The sequence below is a fragment of the Trichoplusia ni genome, chromosome 9, assembly GCF_003590095.1.
Source record: "Trichoplusia ni isolate ovarian cell line Hi5 chromosome 9, tn1, whole genome shotgun sequence".
Classification (NCBI taxonomy): Eukaryota; Metazoa; Arthropoda; class Insecta; order Lepidoptera; family Noctuidae; genus Trichoplusia; species Trichoplusia ni.
In genome coordinates this window covers 7,097,746-7,117,161 of record NC_039486.1, presented here as the reverse complement: position 1 = coordinate 7,117,161, position 19,416 = coordinate 7,097,746, and the positions used below count along the sequence as shown (strand labels likewise).

The 19,416-nt window shown below is 33.6% G+C and overlaps 1 protein-coding gene across 1 annotated transcript; it reads right to left on the bottom strand.

Annotated features, from left to right (window-relative positions):
- Positions 1 to 1,033: 1,033 nt before the first annotated feature.
- Positions 1,034 to 19,181, bottom strand: LOC113497535 (pancreatic lipase-related protein 2). The gene is made up of 7 exons (XM_026877122.1): positions 19,075 to 19,181; positions 6,849 to 6,975; positions 4,761 to 4,986; positions 3,112 to 3,292; positions 2,428 to 2,619; positions 1,863 to 2,031; positions 1,034 to 1,380 (listed from the first exon to the last, which is right to left on the bottom strand). The coding sequence occupies exons 1-7, from the start codon at positions 19,130 to 19,132 to the stop codon at positions 1,278 to 1,280; spliced, it is 1,056 nt and encodes a 351-aa protein (XP_026732923.1). The 5' UTR covers positions 19,133 to 19,181; the 3' UTR covers positions 1,034 to 1,277.
- Positions 19,182 to 19,416: the final 235 nt, after the last annotated feature.

Below are 19,416 nucleotides of genomic sequence, written 5' to 3'. Positions count from 1 at the left end.
AATACTCACCTTCCTGAAGAAGTTAGAAGGAAAAATAAACAAAAAAAAGTCCCACATGTCCACATTTATTTCTAGATAAGAGTATTACTATAGTATCACAAATTTCTTAATCTACTTAATAAATTAACACTCATTTTGAGTAACTGCACAATCATATCGAGAGATATAATAACAGGTGACTTGTCCCCATTTAAATTATTACGTAATATCTAATTACCGAGTACTCAAACGTTTCTTAAATAACCGTTTTGAGACATGTCATCTCTGTCACTCTTAGGTGGAATGTAACAACAAATAAACTTGACTTTGTTATGGATGTGATTTTAGTCTCCGATACCTCACGACTTTAGACTCTATCACGTGTCCATAGACCTACTTTTTTGTTTATCTAGCCCGCTGTGTCCCACTGCTGGGCAAAGGTCTCCCCAAAATCCTTCCACGATCCTCTATCCTGGGCTACATGGAACCAGAAAACGCGGTTCATTAATACACCAAACGAACGTCTTTGCGCTTTTTACTTTTGTCATTAGGAGCTAATATCTTGAAGCATAAAATCGTAGGCTATCGAAGACTTGAATATTGTATGGGTCAAATTAAGTTCTATTTGAGTATACGGTGGTAACTTAAAGGTAACTGTTACACTTATAAAATAATTATTGCGTTTGCTAGAAGCTCTTATAAAACATGAGTTTGTTTTTATTCTCTACAAATTAAATATTAAATAGACATGCTTAAAACAATTAGTTATTGGCATGAGTAGGCCTTTGCCCGTCAGTGGGGCAGTTGTAGGCTGCTATTAAAATTACTATACACTTTTTCTTAATATTATTTCGATTTTGATTTGCTACCTACATTTTTATGGTGAAGTTTCTAGCTTATAGGATTTAAAAATCTTTTCTTCGTAGAAAAATGGGCTCTTAGTCTAGAAATACATAAAGTTGGAATTCCTTTAACCTATTCGTTGCTTAAAGAGCGAAACCTGTCTTTAAATCCATATCCTAAGTTTGAAATCTAAAGTGGACATTCCATAAATCTGAAATAGATTTCAAGACCATTAAAAATAATTGACGTTAAGCTTATAGAAGCAAAAGTTTACAGGATTTACAAATTCTAAGTCCAAAACTAATAAGTTAATACATATTCATTGCACAAAAAGAGATTCACATGAAACCTTACTATATACAGATATTATTAAATTAGTTCCCCGACAAAAATGGCTATCTACTTAACTTATTATTTTGGTAAGGTTTTCTCTAACAGTTCATGGTAGTTGTTCATCAGCTATAGGGTGTTATGGATCTGAGTCGCCTTGATTTTCCTGGAAAACCTCTGGCGTACGGTGGCTTAGCATTCGTTGTTACGTAGTAGACACCTCGGGCGCTGAAAATGAAATTGTAATGGTGAAGCATTGTAGTAGGTATGTGGAAAAACTGTTGGTGATGAAATGGGAAACTCCTGAAAGGGGTCATGGGGTTATGTTCAGAATATACTATAAATATAATATATGTATAAACTATTTACTAGTTGACATCACGTTTTGCACTTTTGCCCTTCGCTTTAATACTATGATATATATTTAAAGTAAATGGAATACATTGACTCTAAAGAGTTTATGAGATGGCTACAAGGCTGCATAAGATTTAACACCATTTTCAGCAGTGAATGAGGTAAGCATACCTTTAATGATCATTATATATATTTTAATGATCATTTCAAAGCAATTAACTTCTACTTAACCTTAAGCTTTTATTTTAAAGTATTTATTTTGGTACGTGGCATAGGCAGATATTTATATTACGGGTTTACGGGCAACAGTCCTTCAAAGATTACCTACCGAACTCTAGTTTTCAGTCAATACTTACTTGTGAGTAACATGTTCGCCCATGAGAACATAGTCTGTATCCTTAGGCTCGCACCAACCTATAAGGTATGAAAACAGACTGGAACATGGTCCTGCCCAAAATCCAGCAGGACTGTTGATCGACTCTATGAAGTAGGGAGTCACTTTCGTGTGATCACATGATAGGGTTTCTGTTGAAATAATAGCAATGATAAGACTATGGATATCGCAAAAAAAATATTTGTGCTTGATGGTACAAATTACAGTATAACGCCATCTCTCGGGTATAACAGACACTAATATTGTATTACTGCCAACTGCTAGGTGGCGCTGGCAGACCAACTAGGGGACGAACAAGTGAAAGTCTTTACTGCGACTGTTGCCTTTTGAGTGCAGTAGTGTTGCATTCTACCGAAAGAGGACATTATAGCACAAAACAAAACAATAGAAAAAGTATAACACCAAATTGTCTTTTCTCTATTTCTTTGTCGTAAAAATCTTTTCTTAAATTGGCCGGCATTATATTGATATCTAATTCATAACATGCTTAGACGTTATGTTATTTGTGATAGCGTTCAAAAACTTACGGAAGATAGTGTCATGAGCGCATCCAGGCTGACTGGAGCCACCGTTCACGTAGAAGTCGGCGTGTCCATTTGGACCCCATTGGCCAAGGATACCAGCTCCGGTATGCAGGATGTCCACAAAGTGCGCGTCAGTGTAGTCCAGATCACGGGACCGATTCGTACCCATGTAGAAGAATATAGTTGGGTCGAGACCTGAGGGATAATGAACCTTTCATTAGACGTGTACTTAGATTTGATTTAGAGTCTGTTTTGGGTGTGACTTGACAATATATTATAGTATTTAATTAAGTGTTTAGTGGATATTGAACTTAATTGCTAGTATATTTGAAAATAAAAATTAAATAAAAGTAAATGGTAATTTAATTAAATAAATTATAGGTTATCAATACTTTAAGTATAATTATTATTTACCAACGTAAGTACTTTGCATATTGAATGACAAACAAATTCAATGTCGCCCAATCCCTTGGAATTGACGTAAGCGAATGTTGCTTAATTAAATATCTTTTAACCTTTCGATTGCGGAAGAGTTTTGAAAGGAGATTATTCAAGTATTTATAGCATGTTTCAATAACATTTCAATCACTGATGCAGGCCTTCAAATTAAACAGAAATGAAGAAATGTCAAATATCTCCATTCATTCATTGTATCTATCGCATTTTGTTATACTATGAAGAACTTACCAGTGATCCTGCCAAGTTTCCCATTGGACAAATAATTAGCCACCAGTCCCAGTATATGTGCCCCCACGCTATACCCTATGGTGTGCAGTTTGTCAGGTGCAACCGCCTTCGTTGGGTGATACTGTAAGTACTCCACAAGTTGCGCGATGCACAGCCCAGCGAAACGGGGAGCCCAATCGATCTGTAAATTGAAAATTAAAAAACAAATTAATTGGGCATCATCCAACATAAAATATTTAAATATATAAGTTGAAACTGTGAAACACTCAAGAAGAATACAAAGTGAACATTATTATATACAATGCGTCCAAAAATACATATTTATCACTGCTAAAATGGGGAAACGTGCTCAGAAGGCTGGCGACATTATGACTTTAAAAGGCAACGCTAGTTTTTCAGAAAAGACAGGCCAAAAACTGGTGATCATGTTGTTACAAAAGTTAAATAATAAATTGAAAATTTATTTACTTTGTTTAAGAACGTGTACAGAATTTAACTTGTCTGTTCGCGCGGTGCTATGTGTGACAGTGATATAATGTTTGACAGTGACACATAATATGAAAACTGTTTTAGTAAATAACTTCACTGTAAGTATACAAGAGATCAAAACATGGAGGCGTGCGCAAAGATGATTCGAATTGTTTGATGATATGTCCTGACCGGTTTTGGATAAGGTGGCTATTGTCGCAAGACACGACACTGGCTACTAGCTGAATTCATTACACACAGAACGAATATCGACTATAAATAAGACTTGCATCTAGAATAACAGATTTATCGATGATTTATACTTTGGAAAACCAATAAATATCTATCGACAGGATTGCATTGCATCGTTGATTTATTATCACGAACATTTGACGCAAGAAAAGTCAATTAATGTCAAAACTGATCCCACCAATCTTCGCCTTTTAATGTCATTAATATTTATGATAATTTTTCATAGCATTGCATAGCTATTTTATGGCGATGCTCTTGCGAATAAACTTTTATTAGCAATAATATATTAGTGAATAATGACGAGGCTTATTTTAAGAAAATTGAGGTCAGCTGTAATAAGCTTTGTAATTATACAACCGATATTATTGTATCTGAATAGAGCCTTTATCCTAGAGTATTTATTAAATGCTATATAATTTGCTAAACTTTTGTCATGCAAGCTAGAATAGCCTGTTTTCCAGTTATTCATGCATTACTTGATATGTTGTATTTGTTGTTGCGTGACCACGTGATTACAAACAATTTCGTGTTGGTATGTGTTTACTTTCGTAAGGTCAAGGGCGTCATAAATAGAGCAGCAATTATGCAACAGTTTTCTACACACTGTATGTAACGAAATGAGTTTGTCCTTATCTGTATTTTGAACAACTATCTATTAGGTTTTGGCTTGTATCCATTTATTCATCAATATAAATCCTGCTATTAGCATTAAAGTAGCTTGTGGTTTTTAAGGGCTACTCTACTCAATTTTTTTTTATAAATTCGCTCACATTCTGCATCGCGAGGAAAAATCTAAAATTATCACAAAATGAGAAAGCATAAGCAAAAAATATCACTTTATCAATAAACAAATGATTCGTTCTTTTCTTCGCATTAGCTGTTTAATATCAGATACTATTTGTAAAAATGTCTCAGACCACAATACGTACCTGACTAAGACAAGGTTCCTTTACTAGGGACCCATAATCCACTATAATAATGTTGTAGTTTCCTCTCGTGAAGTAGGCTTTCCTCATGTCAGTGCTCGGCGAGAGGTTCCGGCCTCCTCCGAAGCCGTGGACGACTATCTTCGTTTCATGTTTAGTGTTGAACTTGGAGCGGGTGAGTGAGTTGTCATCGAGAGTGTTTAGTAGCTCTCCTTTTTCTTGCGTTGTTCTGTAATGTTGGAAGATGAATTAGTAAGTAGGTTCCCTGTTTTTCTGCTTGCTTGGTAGCTTGAGAAGGTTTTTTGGAAGGAATCGTGAGTAAGCATAAGGTTAGGTTTTCTAAAGTGTCATCAAATTAATAACTCAAATTAAATAATCGAGAAAACATTGTTGGTGTAAGTTTACTGCTAGGTTTAATAAAAAAGTATCATCAATTGATATTGGAAATAGTTGTAATCGAGTTTAAATTGTTGGTCTAGAATTAATAAGTTACGTCAATAAAAAATTGCGGGTAGTAACTTATAACACAAAGTTTGTTTACTACATCGAACGAAGCAACTGCGGATGTAAGGAAGCGTTTACTTTAAAAAGGTTACTTTTTTCCTAAAATTGGTTCAATTTGTTTAGAGGTTATGCAATGTAAAATATTCCATTACTTCAGAAGTTCACCTTAAAAAAATGGCAACATTCAAATAAATATCTTAATATAATTAAATACATTAGTTAACATTCTAGCGCATAGACAATAATTATGAAACATTGAAATATAAGGTCATCTTTTTATAGGCTCAATACAGCCTTGAATTTTACATACAGCGAAATGTCGACTTGTTTATTAGGCAAGGTAAAATCACCATGATCGCTTTTCATTAATTAACTATCAGAAATACATTAATCAATGTTATAGGTATGTGTTGCGTTATATAAATTAGCATAACCTTTCGGGGTTACTGATCACTTTAAACAGAGAAAAATGTATTACTTAACTATTAAGTTTACAACGTAATATAGTAGAACTCCTTGCTCAGATTTAAATAAAAAATAAAAAATGAAAACGAAAAAATTGTGTTCTATGTTGTTAACGCTTTTAAAAATCGAACACTCTTACTTTTACAGCGTTGTCCATATGAAACATAGCTATTGTGGGAGTTGGAGAAATCTTCATTCCTAGTTTATGAAATTTGGTTGAAAGGTTTAGAGCAGAACCAGGATAAAAAGACTTAGAAGTACTTTGCAGAGAGGCATCAACGTACTTTTGTATTTAAAGCTAATATTATTAATTATGATCTTTCCTATACAGGAAGAAGTTTGTGCCCAGCAATGGGACGTAAATAGGCTGCTTTAAATTATTGTTATTTTATGATTCACATAAGCTTCAAACAATTCTACTTCCCCTCTTTGTCCTGTTTAAGCTTTCCATCAGGTCTGTAAAACGCAACTAAATTAATTTGAATAAATGTATAGTTAATTTATTTAAATTAATTTAGCATTGTACAAAGCATGAATAAAGGTTTATACGTTTGACTTTGCTTATGTTTAACATTGAAACGTATAAAATTGACATTGAAATGTGATTGGCATCGACAATTTAAAGATGCCAGGATTTGCTGTGATTGATATCCTTGATAATACATATTTATAATGCGATTTAGACTAGACTACACTGGGTAGTTTATTTTTATGGCGCAAGTAAGTTTTAAAAGCTCCAATCTTTGTTGTTTATACCTTATTGAATATTTTTTACATCTGTTAGAAGTCAAATGGTAATAAAAAGTAATTTTTGAGATTGTTATACTAAGTTCGACAACCTAGTTTTTGGTATTATTTGTTAATCAGTGTATTGATAATTTCAGGTGAATGTGTATGTACCTATGTCGCATAATTATGGAGTTTACTGTCCTTATGTTATACATTACATGTTATATGTATATTAAATACTTTTTCACATGGATTTCTTTGTACTTATGAGCTGAAACCTCCCGTGATTCAATGATTAAATTATTTAGTTGGGGAGTCATTTTATTGCAAGCTTAATAATATTCAGTTACTACTAAATGTCATTAACTATTACACTGAAGTTTTAGTGATTACCTGGTGTACAGGAAGAACTGCATCTTGTGATGAGGACATCGGTAAGGCGGTGGGATGCATGACGTAGTGTTCAATACATCTCTGATTGACTGCGGCTTCTTCTCCTTTGAGTCTTGGGTTGATGATACTGAAAAAAAAACAAATGTTTAATGTTTTTAAGTTGCATAATGGTCTACAGAAGTCACTTACTATCTTGCAGGTTTAAATTACTCGAAATATGTAATAAATTATTTACAGGAATTAATATAGATTTTTTGATTTTTTTATACTCTTATTAAGTACTAGCTTTCCCGGCGGACTTCGTACCGCCTTAGAGTCGATGATAATATTGCTGATTTTTTTTAAGTAATCATTTTAAGTTGTATATAGGTTGTAAATAAGAAACACATGATTTACTAATATTGCCGATTGAATTAGTTTTTTATGCTAATCGCGGCCCTTCAGCAAGATCGCAACCACCTTCATATACATCTACTGCAACTTAGAGCCAAACTCATGGGTGCTGCCAATAGATATCTAGTTTATTTTTGATTTTGACTACCATTCCCCGATTTAATGGTACCACCTTCATGTATTACTGCTACCTGCTCTACTGGTAATCCCCTCATGACTGCTACCTACTCTAAGGTCCCACCCTACTCTCACGCGTACAGTACCTGCTACCCAGCTATAACCCTCACTGCTCTACTGGTAATCCCTTCATGACTGCTACCTACTCTAAGGTCATGAAATACTACTATCTGATCTCCTGGTATCACCCTAATCAACTACGGCTACGTGCTCTCCTGGTACCGCCCTCGTGCTCCCCAGCTACAACCCTCATGAAATACTACTATCTGATCTCCTGGTATCACCCTATGGACAACAAAAGTTTTACATGTAATAAACAAATCAGCATTTATTGAAATGAAAGTATTCATTACACATATCGAGTTTTCATTGTTTTTAAGATGTATTCTGTTTTCGGGACGGAAACAAATCCAACAAATCAAAAACCATGGCAATCGGTCCAGCCGTTCTCGAGTTATAAGTGTTGTAACAAACACGACTTTCTTATATATATATATAGATAGAAGTAGTTTTAATATTGATTTCTTACAAATATCAAATTGTCATCCATAGTAATCCATACGTCATTACATAGCTGTCATTTGCGTTTTGTTATACCACGTTTTATAGTGACTGACGTTTCATGTCAAGTCACACGGGAACGCTGTCGAACGGGATAAAAAGTATCCTATGTCCGTCTCCTGGCTCTAAGCTACCTCCCTACCAATTTTCAGCCAAATCTGTTCTGCCGTTCTTGAGTTATAAGTGGTGTAACTAACACGACTTTCTTTTATATATATAGATTTAATATTGAAAAAAGACTGAATTTTAAAACAGGATTCGAATGCCGTTTTGCTACTCGTTAATGATTATATCTTTATATCTGTAACAACATTCTCAACAAGGAAATATTGAATTTGACCTTAATTTAATTTAAAAAGTTACGCATATTTTTTGCATTTATTTATAACTTCCCGACTAACCGCTTGTCTTAATATATAAGTAGTTTGCTTATCTTTATTATCAAACTAAACACTATTATTATTCCTTTATTTCTTTGCTAATTACCGCCTATGCTCCGTATATCTATTTCTGGCCATAAAAAACATTCTCTTAATATGTTTTTCAAGATTAAACCAAATCGAAATAATGATATCCCAAGACAAATCATACATTTTAATCTGAAGGTCGTTAGATTCCATACTCAAGACAACGACACTTTTTACGCTCTGATTCTTCAAAACAATTCGAATTCAACATTAAGAAGTAGTCTTGTTAGTTGCAAACCTCTTATTATGTCAACAAATTGGAGATGAAATGATATGAGATAAATAAGAAATGAAGTAAAATTGATTTTTCTGCAAATAAAAAGAAAGAAACTTGATTTTTAATAAAACACACACACTGTCAGACCTGAAGAACAATTAAAATAATAGTATAAAAAATAAGATTATGATAAACGATATTTTATAAGCTGGCTCTAGTCGAAATTTTCTACCTGGCTACAATGTCATAATTATAATCAAATGTCAAATCTATACTAATATATAAAGCTGAAGAGTTTGTTTGTTTGGTCCAAATCCAACTACTGGTCCAAATTGAAAAATTATTTTTGTGTTGAATAGACCATTCATCGAGGAAGGCTTTAGGCTATAAACCATCACTCTGCGACTAATAGGAGCGAAGATACAATGGAAAATGTGAAAAAAAACAGGGCAGGTATAAATCATGAACTATATCTTCTCCCCACGGGGACGAAGTCGCGGGCAATAACTAGTGGTTAATAAACAGACGGCAAAAGACAGCTATGTATATTTGGGGGTACTTCAAACCCAAGCGTTAGTATTAGTTAAATAATCAGATATCGTAATATCCTTTTTTGAATAATTTAGTCTTACACCATCATCGGCCTTTTCGAACCTAAACACGGAGGAACTCCTTATGACAAATATGGTCCAAATATCTACGGACCAACCGCGTCAAGCGTAGCTTAACCTGTGATGGATTCACTTATGCGGGCATTGCTTAACTCCCATAACTACACCAGCTTTACTTAAAAAGGTGGTAATAGGTCCCTAGAACAAAAGGATTGATGTAATAGGTGAATGTTTGAATCGGAACAAAGCTTAAGTAATAGTTGTCGAGATGTTGCCTATTGAACAGGAACCAAACTTGATATGAATAGGCTTTCGTAACTCACTTTTATGAATATTGATGATTGAACTTTCGTTGAATATATGCGTAACCATGGCGTGAGGTGATTTTCAGGATTATGTAGTGACTTTTTGAATTCAAATTAAGTACTTTGTTTGTAAGTCATTCAACAATTAAAACAGTGGAAATTTGACTTACGTAAAGCGCTTTTCTTAGCAATAAGTTACAGATTTTGTTTGAAGCTTTTTTAATCATTGTGTCATGTTGTACCTTATGTATTTTCTGTAAGTTTATGAAGAAATAAAGTAATACGTTTAAATTTATCAAAATTTAGTATTAAGTAATATAGTTTTAAAATAACTCTAAATCAAAATAATCAAAAGTAGCTACAATATCAGCGAAAAGCGTTACAAATGACAACGAAAATTTGCGGTTGGAGAAAATTAAAACACGAAAGAAATCAGTATTGATTAAAAACGAAAGTGACTGCCATTGATCTAGTAACAGATTCAAATTTATTCCAATAAAAGATGGCGTAACCCCATATTTAAAAAGGTATTTTTGTTAATTCGAGTGACCTCGATTCTGCTAAATATTTGAATAAACATTTATCTTAAAATACAATGAACAAAATATTCTATATTTTCATTAATTTCTTGCGTAATTTCGTAAATGTGGTAAAAAGCTACGCTAATAGATTAGAAATATAAAGTTAGTGCTGTATTTAAATGCAATCTTGCCTAAGTTCCGGCGGTCCACTTATGTTCTTACATGTATTTTTAATTGCTTAACATACATAGTTAGCTGGGACATCCATAATGCATTAATAGAACAATGTAGACATTAAGTAAATACTGGTAATGCTATTAGGAAGTGCAATGGCCTAAATCTTTAGCCAGATTTTGGCAACACGCCATGGGACCAACGGGATAGTGGGAAAAGTCTCTGATAAAACTTCTTGTAAATAGTTGTTAGTTTAAAAATTGAGTTTATGTCATCGGTGCATAGATTGTCATAAAAAAAAACAGTAAAATAGTAGTCGGGAAGCAATTGTGTAAACCAAAAAGTATTAATGTCAAAGAATGTCATTGTATCGAAGAGTTAAGTTTGAAATGGCTTGCAAAATTTGCAAGGTTTTCGTTAAGCCCTAAACTATAGAAAATATAACCTAAACAAAGGCAGCCAAGTTATTCACTACAAAAATGAATGTACACAAATTTCATATGCCTCATAAAACGTTCACGCATATTCATTGACACACTAGAATAGGAACTTAGATCGTTGGAATGTTAAAATCGTTAAAATTATATGTTTATCACGCAACACAACTTAAGAATGTACATGCATATGCCTTTACAAATCCACGCAATAATATATTGTGTAGTACAATTACAAAATAGTGTACCTAATCCAACAAGTGTTGCGATTTCAAGCTAATTATGTTCTAGCCAAGGAACGACGCCAGAGGAATGCGACTTAAAATTACGCCAAACGACATTTCGAAGTCAAATTAGTGGTGACTTACGGTAAACGTATAATGCAACTCAAACTACCGTTTAAGTAGTTTAGTATTTATGGAAAAAAGTATGAAGTATTTTTATACTTCTTCTTCTATTACGTCTTTTAAAAAGATCGACCAGATATGATGTATGTAATGTAATGAATGTGATCGCCTAGTGGTAAGTCAAAGGTCCCGAGTTTGATCCTAAAACACGCACTGACTTATGGAATGTTGTGTGCGTTTTAGACAAAAATATCACTGTTTTCGTGTTTGGAAAGCACGCAAAAATGTGGGTCCTACGCAATTAATCTTTGCCGTGGTGGTTCTGCCCTTGACTCTACCGTGTCAGATTGTTGGCCCATTGGGCTATTAGAGTAAGGGAACAAGAGTACAACACCTGTGTTAGTGTACGTTTGAGCATGACTATACTATAAATAACGATCCGCGCGCCAGGATGGTATCTTGCGACACTAGCCACCGTGCTCGAGAATCGGTCAGGACATAATTATTTTTAAAGTTTAACGAAGTCTAAGATACTCTAACGTTCCTTTTGGTCACCACAGTTAGGTGAGCGACATATCGCGGGTTCGATCTCTGCGATCTCTACATGACCCACAAATATTTCTTCTAAGTCTAGGTGCCTTTGTGCAGGATTAAAACGATGACTGCAAGAGTAATTTATTTAAAGATTGAAATAAACCTTCGCTAAGACCTCGCTTCGAATAAGCTTTATGCCTTTGAAATTAAAATTGATGTTTAAGATTATTAATAGCTGTCTTAGCTAAGAAATACTAATAAAAATGATTTGACCTCTTGCTAATTTTAGTGCGATATCCATCGGGGTTATTGCATTTAGCAATAATTGCCTAATAACATTCAGAAGATAACGACATTCCTTCTCACTGTTCTTTTCATTTTTATTAGTTAGTGGTCGGCCTTGGTGGACCAAATATTATATTGCAGTGAAGAAATAGTCAAAATGTTAAAGTCAAAATATTGTCTATCATAATGAATAATATAATAGTCTAATTAATAAAATGTTGAAATTATTTGTAAATTTCAATACAAGAAAATTGTAGAGTCTTGTAAATATAAAGAGGTATTAAATATTACAATGAAGGTAAAATACTTAAAAAACTGTTTAAGTATAGATATATTATTATGTGAATTGCGTTTCAATTGCAAAATAGCCCGGAATGTGTCGAGTTGTTGCGTGATCAGAATCTCGCCAAATTTAAAATCTAACTATATTTAGTTTATATAGAGGTTTTCTTTTATACCTATGTCTTTTTAAGCATTTAAATAATGTACGGCGTAAAAAGTCTTTACGCATATCAAAGAAGGTGAATGAACGTAAAGTAGCCAACAATACGTCGCGGTAGTGGTATTACTCCACGTTTGGTATACCAAACGATAGCTGATACCACTATCAGGTTTCTCTAGAAATATGAATAGGAAATGTGACAGATATCTGCCTAGTATCTACTTAGTGCATACTACCTAGTATTTATCTATCTGTATTGCGTAACCCTAGTAAACCAGATCACGAGTTCACAGTCTTCTGGAAAGTACAAGTGAATCGATTGAACAGTGAAAGCGTCGATTGTAACCTATCGTACTATGTGGATACAATGTAACCTACCAATTAAATACACCCGCAGGTACTTGTAATTAGTACTGAAACAAAGACCAGTTAATATTGGTTACGTGTGACGATGTTTTGCAAGGAATACTAGGTGTTGTATAGTTTTTTTGTTCCCATTACGTGCTTTGTTATTTTATTAATGTGTGTGTCGTGCGATTTGAATCTTAGATTACTGGTTTTGAATGGCTGATTCATATCAATGTTCTTAAAAATCACGAAACAGGTTATTTAAGGCTGTTATGTTACAACATGATTGTTGTATTGTGTTCTGAATTAGATGGGATCGTTTTAAGTAATGAATATTTCAGTTCGGTTTTATAAAAGCGTTGTTTTCCATAGAGCAATTGGCTGCATTCGGCATCACGCCAATCGCCATTCGCAAGTATGTGGTTGTGGTCTTCCTTTCTTTGACACCCCGAATGGGCGACGTCTTTATGCACGTCCATAGTAAACATAGGTAAATAATAAACGCATTGACGTTACAGTTTGTAAATTTAGTAAAAAGGCATTGACGTTACACGCATTGACGATAAACGCATTGACGTTACAGTTTGTAAATTTAGTAAAAAGGCATTGACGTTACACGCATTGACGATAAACGCATTGACGTTACAGTTTGTAAATTTAGTAAAAAGGCATTGACGTTACACGCATTGACGATAAACGCATTGACGTTACAGTTTGTAAATTTAGTAAAAAGGCATTGACGTTACACGCATTGACGATAAACGCATTGACGTTACAGTTTGTAAATTTAGTAAATCTCCTTGAAGATGTCGTAGCAAACGGTAAAGCTAAGTTAAAAGTTATGTTTTTTTTAAGAAAACTCCCTTTTCCCAGGAAAGATCCCTGTGTCGCGGTGGGTTCTACAAACATACAAATCGCATGCACAAAGATACCCGGACTCAGAACAAGCATTCGTGGATCACAAAAATGCTTGTCCTACGCGGGGATCGAACTCGCGACACGTCGCACACTGTGTGGTGTGGTGACCTCAACCAACCTGGCTATCCGTGCAGTCAAACAGTGTTACATGACAAATTTCTCTCTATTGTTCAAATCATTGCTAAATATGGCTTAGAAATTTCTAGGTAGATAAGTATCGGATTCCTAAAGCATGACAAGTACTCGCACCTATGTCTGTAACTATTGATGATGCATTGCGCAAGCAGAATGCACGCATGGTCGGTCGCCGGCTAATGTAATAAGTCTAGGCGATAAACGAACGCTTTCGCAACATCCATTGATTAAATTAGTTATATGCATATTTGGATGTTGAGACATTTTGTCTATAATATTACTGAAGGTCACTTTTGTTATAGTTTTTATCTTCACGAATATGCGATTATCTGATATTAAATTTAATTTTGATATCTGTTGATGTGGGAAAGGAGGTTTATCTGTTGACTAGCTGTTGCCCGCGACTTCGTTCCCGTGGGTAAAAGATATAAGTTATGATTTATACCTGCCCTGCTTTTTTCATATTTTCCATTGTATCTTCGCTCCTATTAGTCGCAGCGTGATGGTTTATAGCCTAAAGCCTTCCTCGATGAATGGTCTATTCAACACAAAAATAATTTTTCAATTTGGACCAGTAGTTCCTGAGATTAGCGCGTTCAAACAAACAAACTCTTCAGCTTTATATATTAGTATAGACATAGACATGCAAAAAAAGGTTTTGGAATTGTGGATAAAAACCTAACTTTAAGCCTAAGTCGAACATTACTACGTTGCGTAGGTTCATTAAAAGATGAGTGTCTTTACACTAAATATAAATGAAAACAATGATGTAACTTTTCTAAAATTTTATAATTTTGCATGTGAGCAATCAGCTACCAGATTTACTTTTTTATTGGTTTACTAAGTAGTAGACAATAAAAATAAACCAATCCTGCATTATGTTATAATAAACAAAGTTCAAAAATGTTACAATCTTAAGTTTTTTATGTAATAAAATTGTGTACACGCTGTGGTGTTTATGGAAGTTTTATTTTTACAACTTTATACGATATGCCGAAGGTTCTTATTAATTATGTGGTTTTGAAAGGCAGACTTTGTATTCTGATGGCGCTTGTGCCCTTTTTATATTTGAGGTGGGGACCATATTAACAAGGCGACAGTTTCGTTGCTTTCCAGTGCGAAGTAATTTGAATATCGATACCGGTCTTCTATTGACGTCATACAACAACATTGATTTTATGTTTTTAGGGTTCTCTGCCAAAAGGTTGAAACGAAAATAAGGCTCCGTTGACTGTTCTGTCACCAGACTAGTTCTAAATATACTAATGAACACATAAAAACATGTTTTTTTCCATACGTAGATAAAGTTTTTTTGAAAGATGCATGGATAGCCGAGTGATTTAAGGCGACCACGCAAAACCCACCGTGCGCAAAGAGTCGCGGGTTCGACATGTCCGTAGGATAGGCATTTATATGATCCACGGATGCTTGTCCTAAGATTGGGTGTCTCTGTGCAGGTGACTTGAATTTTCGTGAAACCTACGCGACACAAAGATTATAGTAGGTTTTTGATCACTTTGAATACTATGTACATGATAACATTTTAAGCTGTTGTACAATAGCAGTATTTGGTAAGTAAACAATTAAAGATAATTCGATTAAAAAACCTTAATCTAAGATCAAAGCTAAGTGTAGAATATAATATAATTTTAAGGTATAATAAGGTAGAAATATATTCTGTTCCTATGTTACTATTCAATTTAATACTTATACTTATGTTGGTTAGAAGAACATTTTGCAACTTTAACTACGCTAAAACGGTCCTGCAACGAAATCATCTTAAAACGTGTATTATGAAGCAACTAGATGAGCGGGTTCTAATAACCTGAGGGTCTAACACCACGTTTTAAAAGTAAAATTATTATGGTTGTGGAAACGTCTACACGTTCTCTATCCCGAGGAAGCGGGTTTCCATGAGGACTCCAAGGCCTTATTAAAAAATGGTTGTGGAAACATGACAGCGCAATACACAGCTTAGAGTGGCATCTCTCTACTACTCCAGCAATAGTATTTACTTTAAGACGATTCATAAGGCCCCCAGTACCATGTGGTAACGGGAACTTCAAAGGTAATGGACAATCAAATTAATTTAGTAATTATCACATCATTATTGCGAAAGAACTTTCACGGTCTACGCCAATAGTGCAATTTAAATGTCGTTAAGAATGCTAGAGGAATGTGACTTTAATGATCTTGTAAATAAATAAATCAATTTTGAACTTCCGTTATTTGTGTTAACCGTTGCAAAATAAATGATAATCGTTTAGTTTACAATTGATAATTAAATGTTTATTACCAGTTTTATTACGTGATAGTAAATTATCATTATTAGAAGCATTATAATGTTTTATTTGCAAAACTTATGATGAAAATTCCGATGTTATAACTATTATTTGAATTAATTCACTATAGTTACCTGCTTAATGCGTAAAAACTGAAACCTTTTATCATCTTGGCGCCCTAGTGAGGCAATTTTGAATATTTGAGATAGAATTGCGTCTAATTTCGTCTTGATGTTTTTCTTGTTCATAACTAATTGGGAATTTTGAATAAATTAGGTAAATTGTGACATTGAAGTATCACTTGTATTACTGTCATCAATAGAGCACAAGAAGCAATACTGTGGGAACTAACAAAACTACATCAAGTCTTCAATTTTTTTTGCCAGTAATGTAATCTTAATATCCTTTGTAAAAGCAGACGACCAAGATAAATAGTTGTATACCTATTTAATTGCCAGTAAGTGGAGGATCTAAGGAAACTATCCTCTATTTGTAACAAAATACCTTATTTTATACGTATTTATGACTCCTAGACTATGCTAAGGGCATGTAATAAATTAAACTATTATTAATATACGACGATAAATATAAGCTAACTCTATTTGAATATTCTAAATTGTTTATCTACACGTAAAACAAAGCCTCCATCAACAGCAGCGACATTGTAATGATTTCAATACGTATAATTTAATAATTACACATAATAGATCCTCAAAATAGATCTTGTTAAAAGGGAGTGTCTACCAGCCTTGTAATAATATAATAATTTCCATCATGTAATTGCCGACAGCTACCCTTGACCCAAAGACACTATGAACCTGGGGCCTACCGCCATATCTTTAAGTTAAGACAGTGTAGTTGTGTAAGAGAGAGCAACTCTACGGATTATAATGCGCTATCTCGCTCTTTCACGATTGCAATAGCGTTATTTTAAACCTGTACATTGTAAAGTACTCACATGTCAAAAGCTTCAGGTCAAAGGGTATGCATGCGTGTTTTAAGCAACAATAGCGTAATGAGCGACTATAATAGCCGCAATTTATGAAGACATACATTATAGCTAATAGCAGAAAATCGGGAATGAATTATTGAGACATCATAACCATTGTTGGGCATCCTTTTATGACAATAGCGAATGTGCACGTGAATTAGGCAAAGATGTTTCAAAATTATTCTGTTAGGGACTGTTGCGTATAATATGTATAATGGTTAAATACTATATTATTGTGACACACATAATTATTATGATCACAGTATATTTTTTTGTGAAATGCGACGATAAATAAAAGCTAGATGTATTTTTTTTAAACCTTGCAGGTTGTACTAGATTTTTAACGATAATAATATTTTTTTTAACAATAAATAAGTTTTATACAAACACATTATAGGTCAGTGATTCCAGATTCCAATATTTTGTAAAATATGCTTCTGGGAACTTTTATTCTGGATTAGGAAATATATTTAATTCTTTTAGGGTCCTTGAATATCAGCTACATCAAAAGTAAGTCAACGCTACTAAGTTCTAAAACATATTTACCATCTCTGCCGTACAAATTAAATCTTAAACTTTTGTAAACTACTTACATTACATCACCATATAGTTAAGTATATAAAAAAACTTAAAAATAAGACAATCGGTCATAAGAAACTCAGTCTCGAGTTTATCAGGCTAATGTGACAAACAAACCGGATCGGCGTGAGTCGTTGAGACGGTTATGCAATGTGAATGTCGGCCAAGTAACATTTCGGAAGTATTGTGCGCGCGCGCACCTGTGATTCACGCATGCGCGGCACACGAGTTGAAGGTTTACATTGTAATGTCATCACTTTCGTTGATAGTTCTCTTTTGTTTTTGACTTGACAAAACAATATGACATAGTTGTTATGAATGTTGACATTATTTTTTTTGTAGTACTGGATATAATTTTACGTTATGAATGATCTTGGAAAAGAAGAGCCACTCTGAGCAAGGAGACATTAATTAATTTGTAATGTATGATAGAAATGGTTTATTTTAACTAAAACACTATTCAAATGAAACATATATTTTATTACTAAGTAGTATTATAATAACTACATAATTGTTGCATATACTGTCAATTGAGGCAAAATAGAAACCAAAACGTGTTTTTAGGGCTCTAAAGAGATATGTGATTTAAAATATACTGACCAAAAATCAGAAAAATAAAAGAGGTAAATTAAATTCTCTGATGCCACACGTTTGCTATAATTTATAGTTTACTCTATACCGAATTATAAAATCAATTAAAAAGATTATACACCTTAAAACAAAAACAATAAAACACATTTTCGTCTACACAGTTTACCAATTCGTGTACCGCAGCATCTACGCGGATAAGGAAACTGATCAGCCGGTTACAGCAAAACAAACTGTTACCGCTCTTATGTAAGAGTCGTAGGTTAAGTAGGCGCGCTTACTTCAACTAGTAAGTAATAACATTTTACGATTACAAGCATTTTTTACTCGTTTGAGTAAAATAAGTTAGGATTTTTTGTATAGTTGTTCTTTTTTTGACATTTGAAAATCAGGGAACCGATTCTGGTATTTACAATGGCCAATGAATGATTGGAAATTGGATTAAATTTGAAATTATTTATTGTAACTTAAGTATTAAGCCAACACAATAATTGTGTCATGTTGAAGCAAGTGTTGTTTTGAGTTTTAAATAGCTCTTGTTGATATGCGTTGAATCCCCCAGAAAAGATACTGGTGTTTTTCTTGCTTATATGTAGGACTAAGAAATATAAAAATGACTAATATATTAAATATTTCAATAATCAGAAAGTATTTGTTTTGGTTGGAAACAATCTTATCTCGGAAGTTTTAATCAAAATAAATGAATTCACTGTTCCACATTTTTATTTATTTTCATGCCCCGAAAGAGACTCCTTACTGATGATTTAAAATAACCAAAAAACTATACATTAATTACTGTCATTATTTACGGTCTAAGCATACGAATTTTAACTATTATCTCATTGTTTTAATTGTGCTATTATCATAACATTCTTCCGTTTCCGGTACACTTAATATTAATAATAAGTTCCACTTACCGGATAGTTGCAACGCGGTAATTCCAACAAAAATTAACCACTGTGCACCAGTCAACATTTTTGCATAAATAAAATATGCATTAAAACAATAATTATAAAGTCTTAGTTTGAGTAAATAAACTTTAAAACAATATGCAATCACAGAAAAAATATCACAATAAAATTAAATAAGTTTACATTTTTCTTTATTTAAATTTTGCGCACTTTTTTGTTTTTTGGTTGTGGGTCTGTGCGTGTGTCACGTGCGTGTGCTGTGCGAGTACTGATCGGAGAGCGAAAGTGGTTGTGTGGTGATGACCCTCGCCTCCACCTGACTTCCCCACTTTTGTACGAGAGCACCTC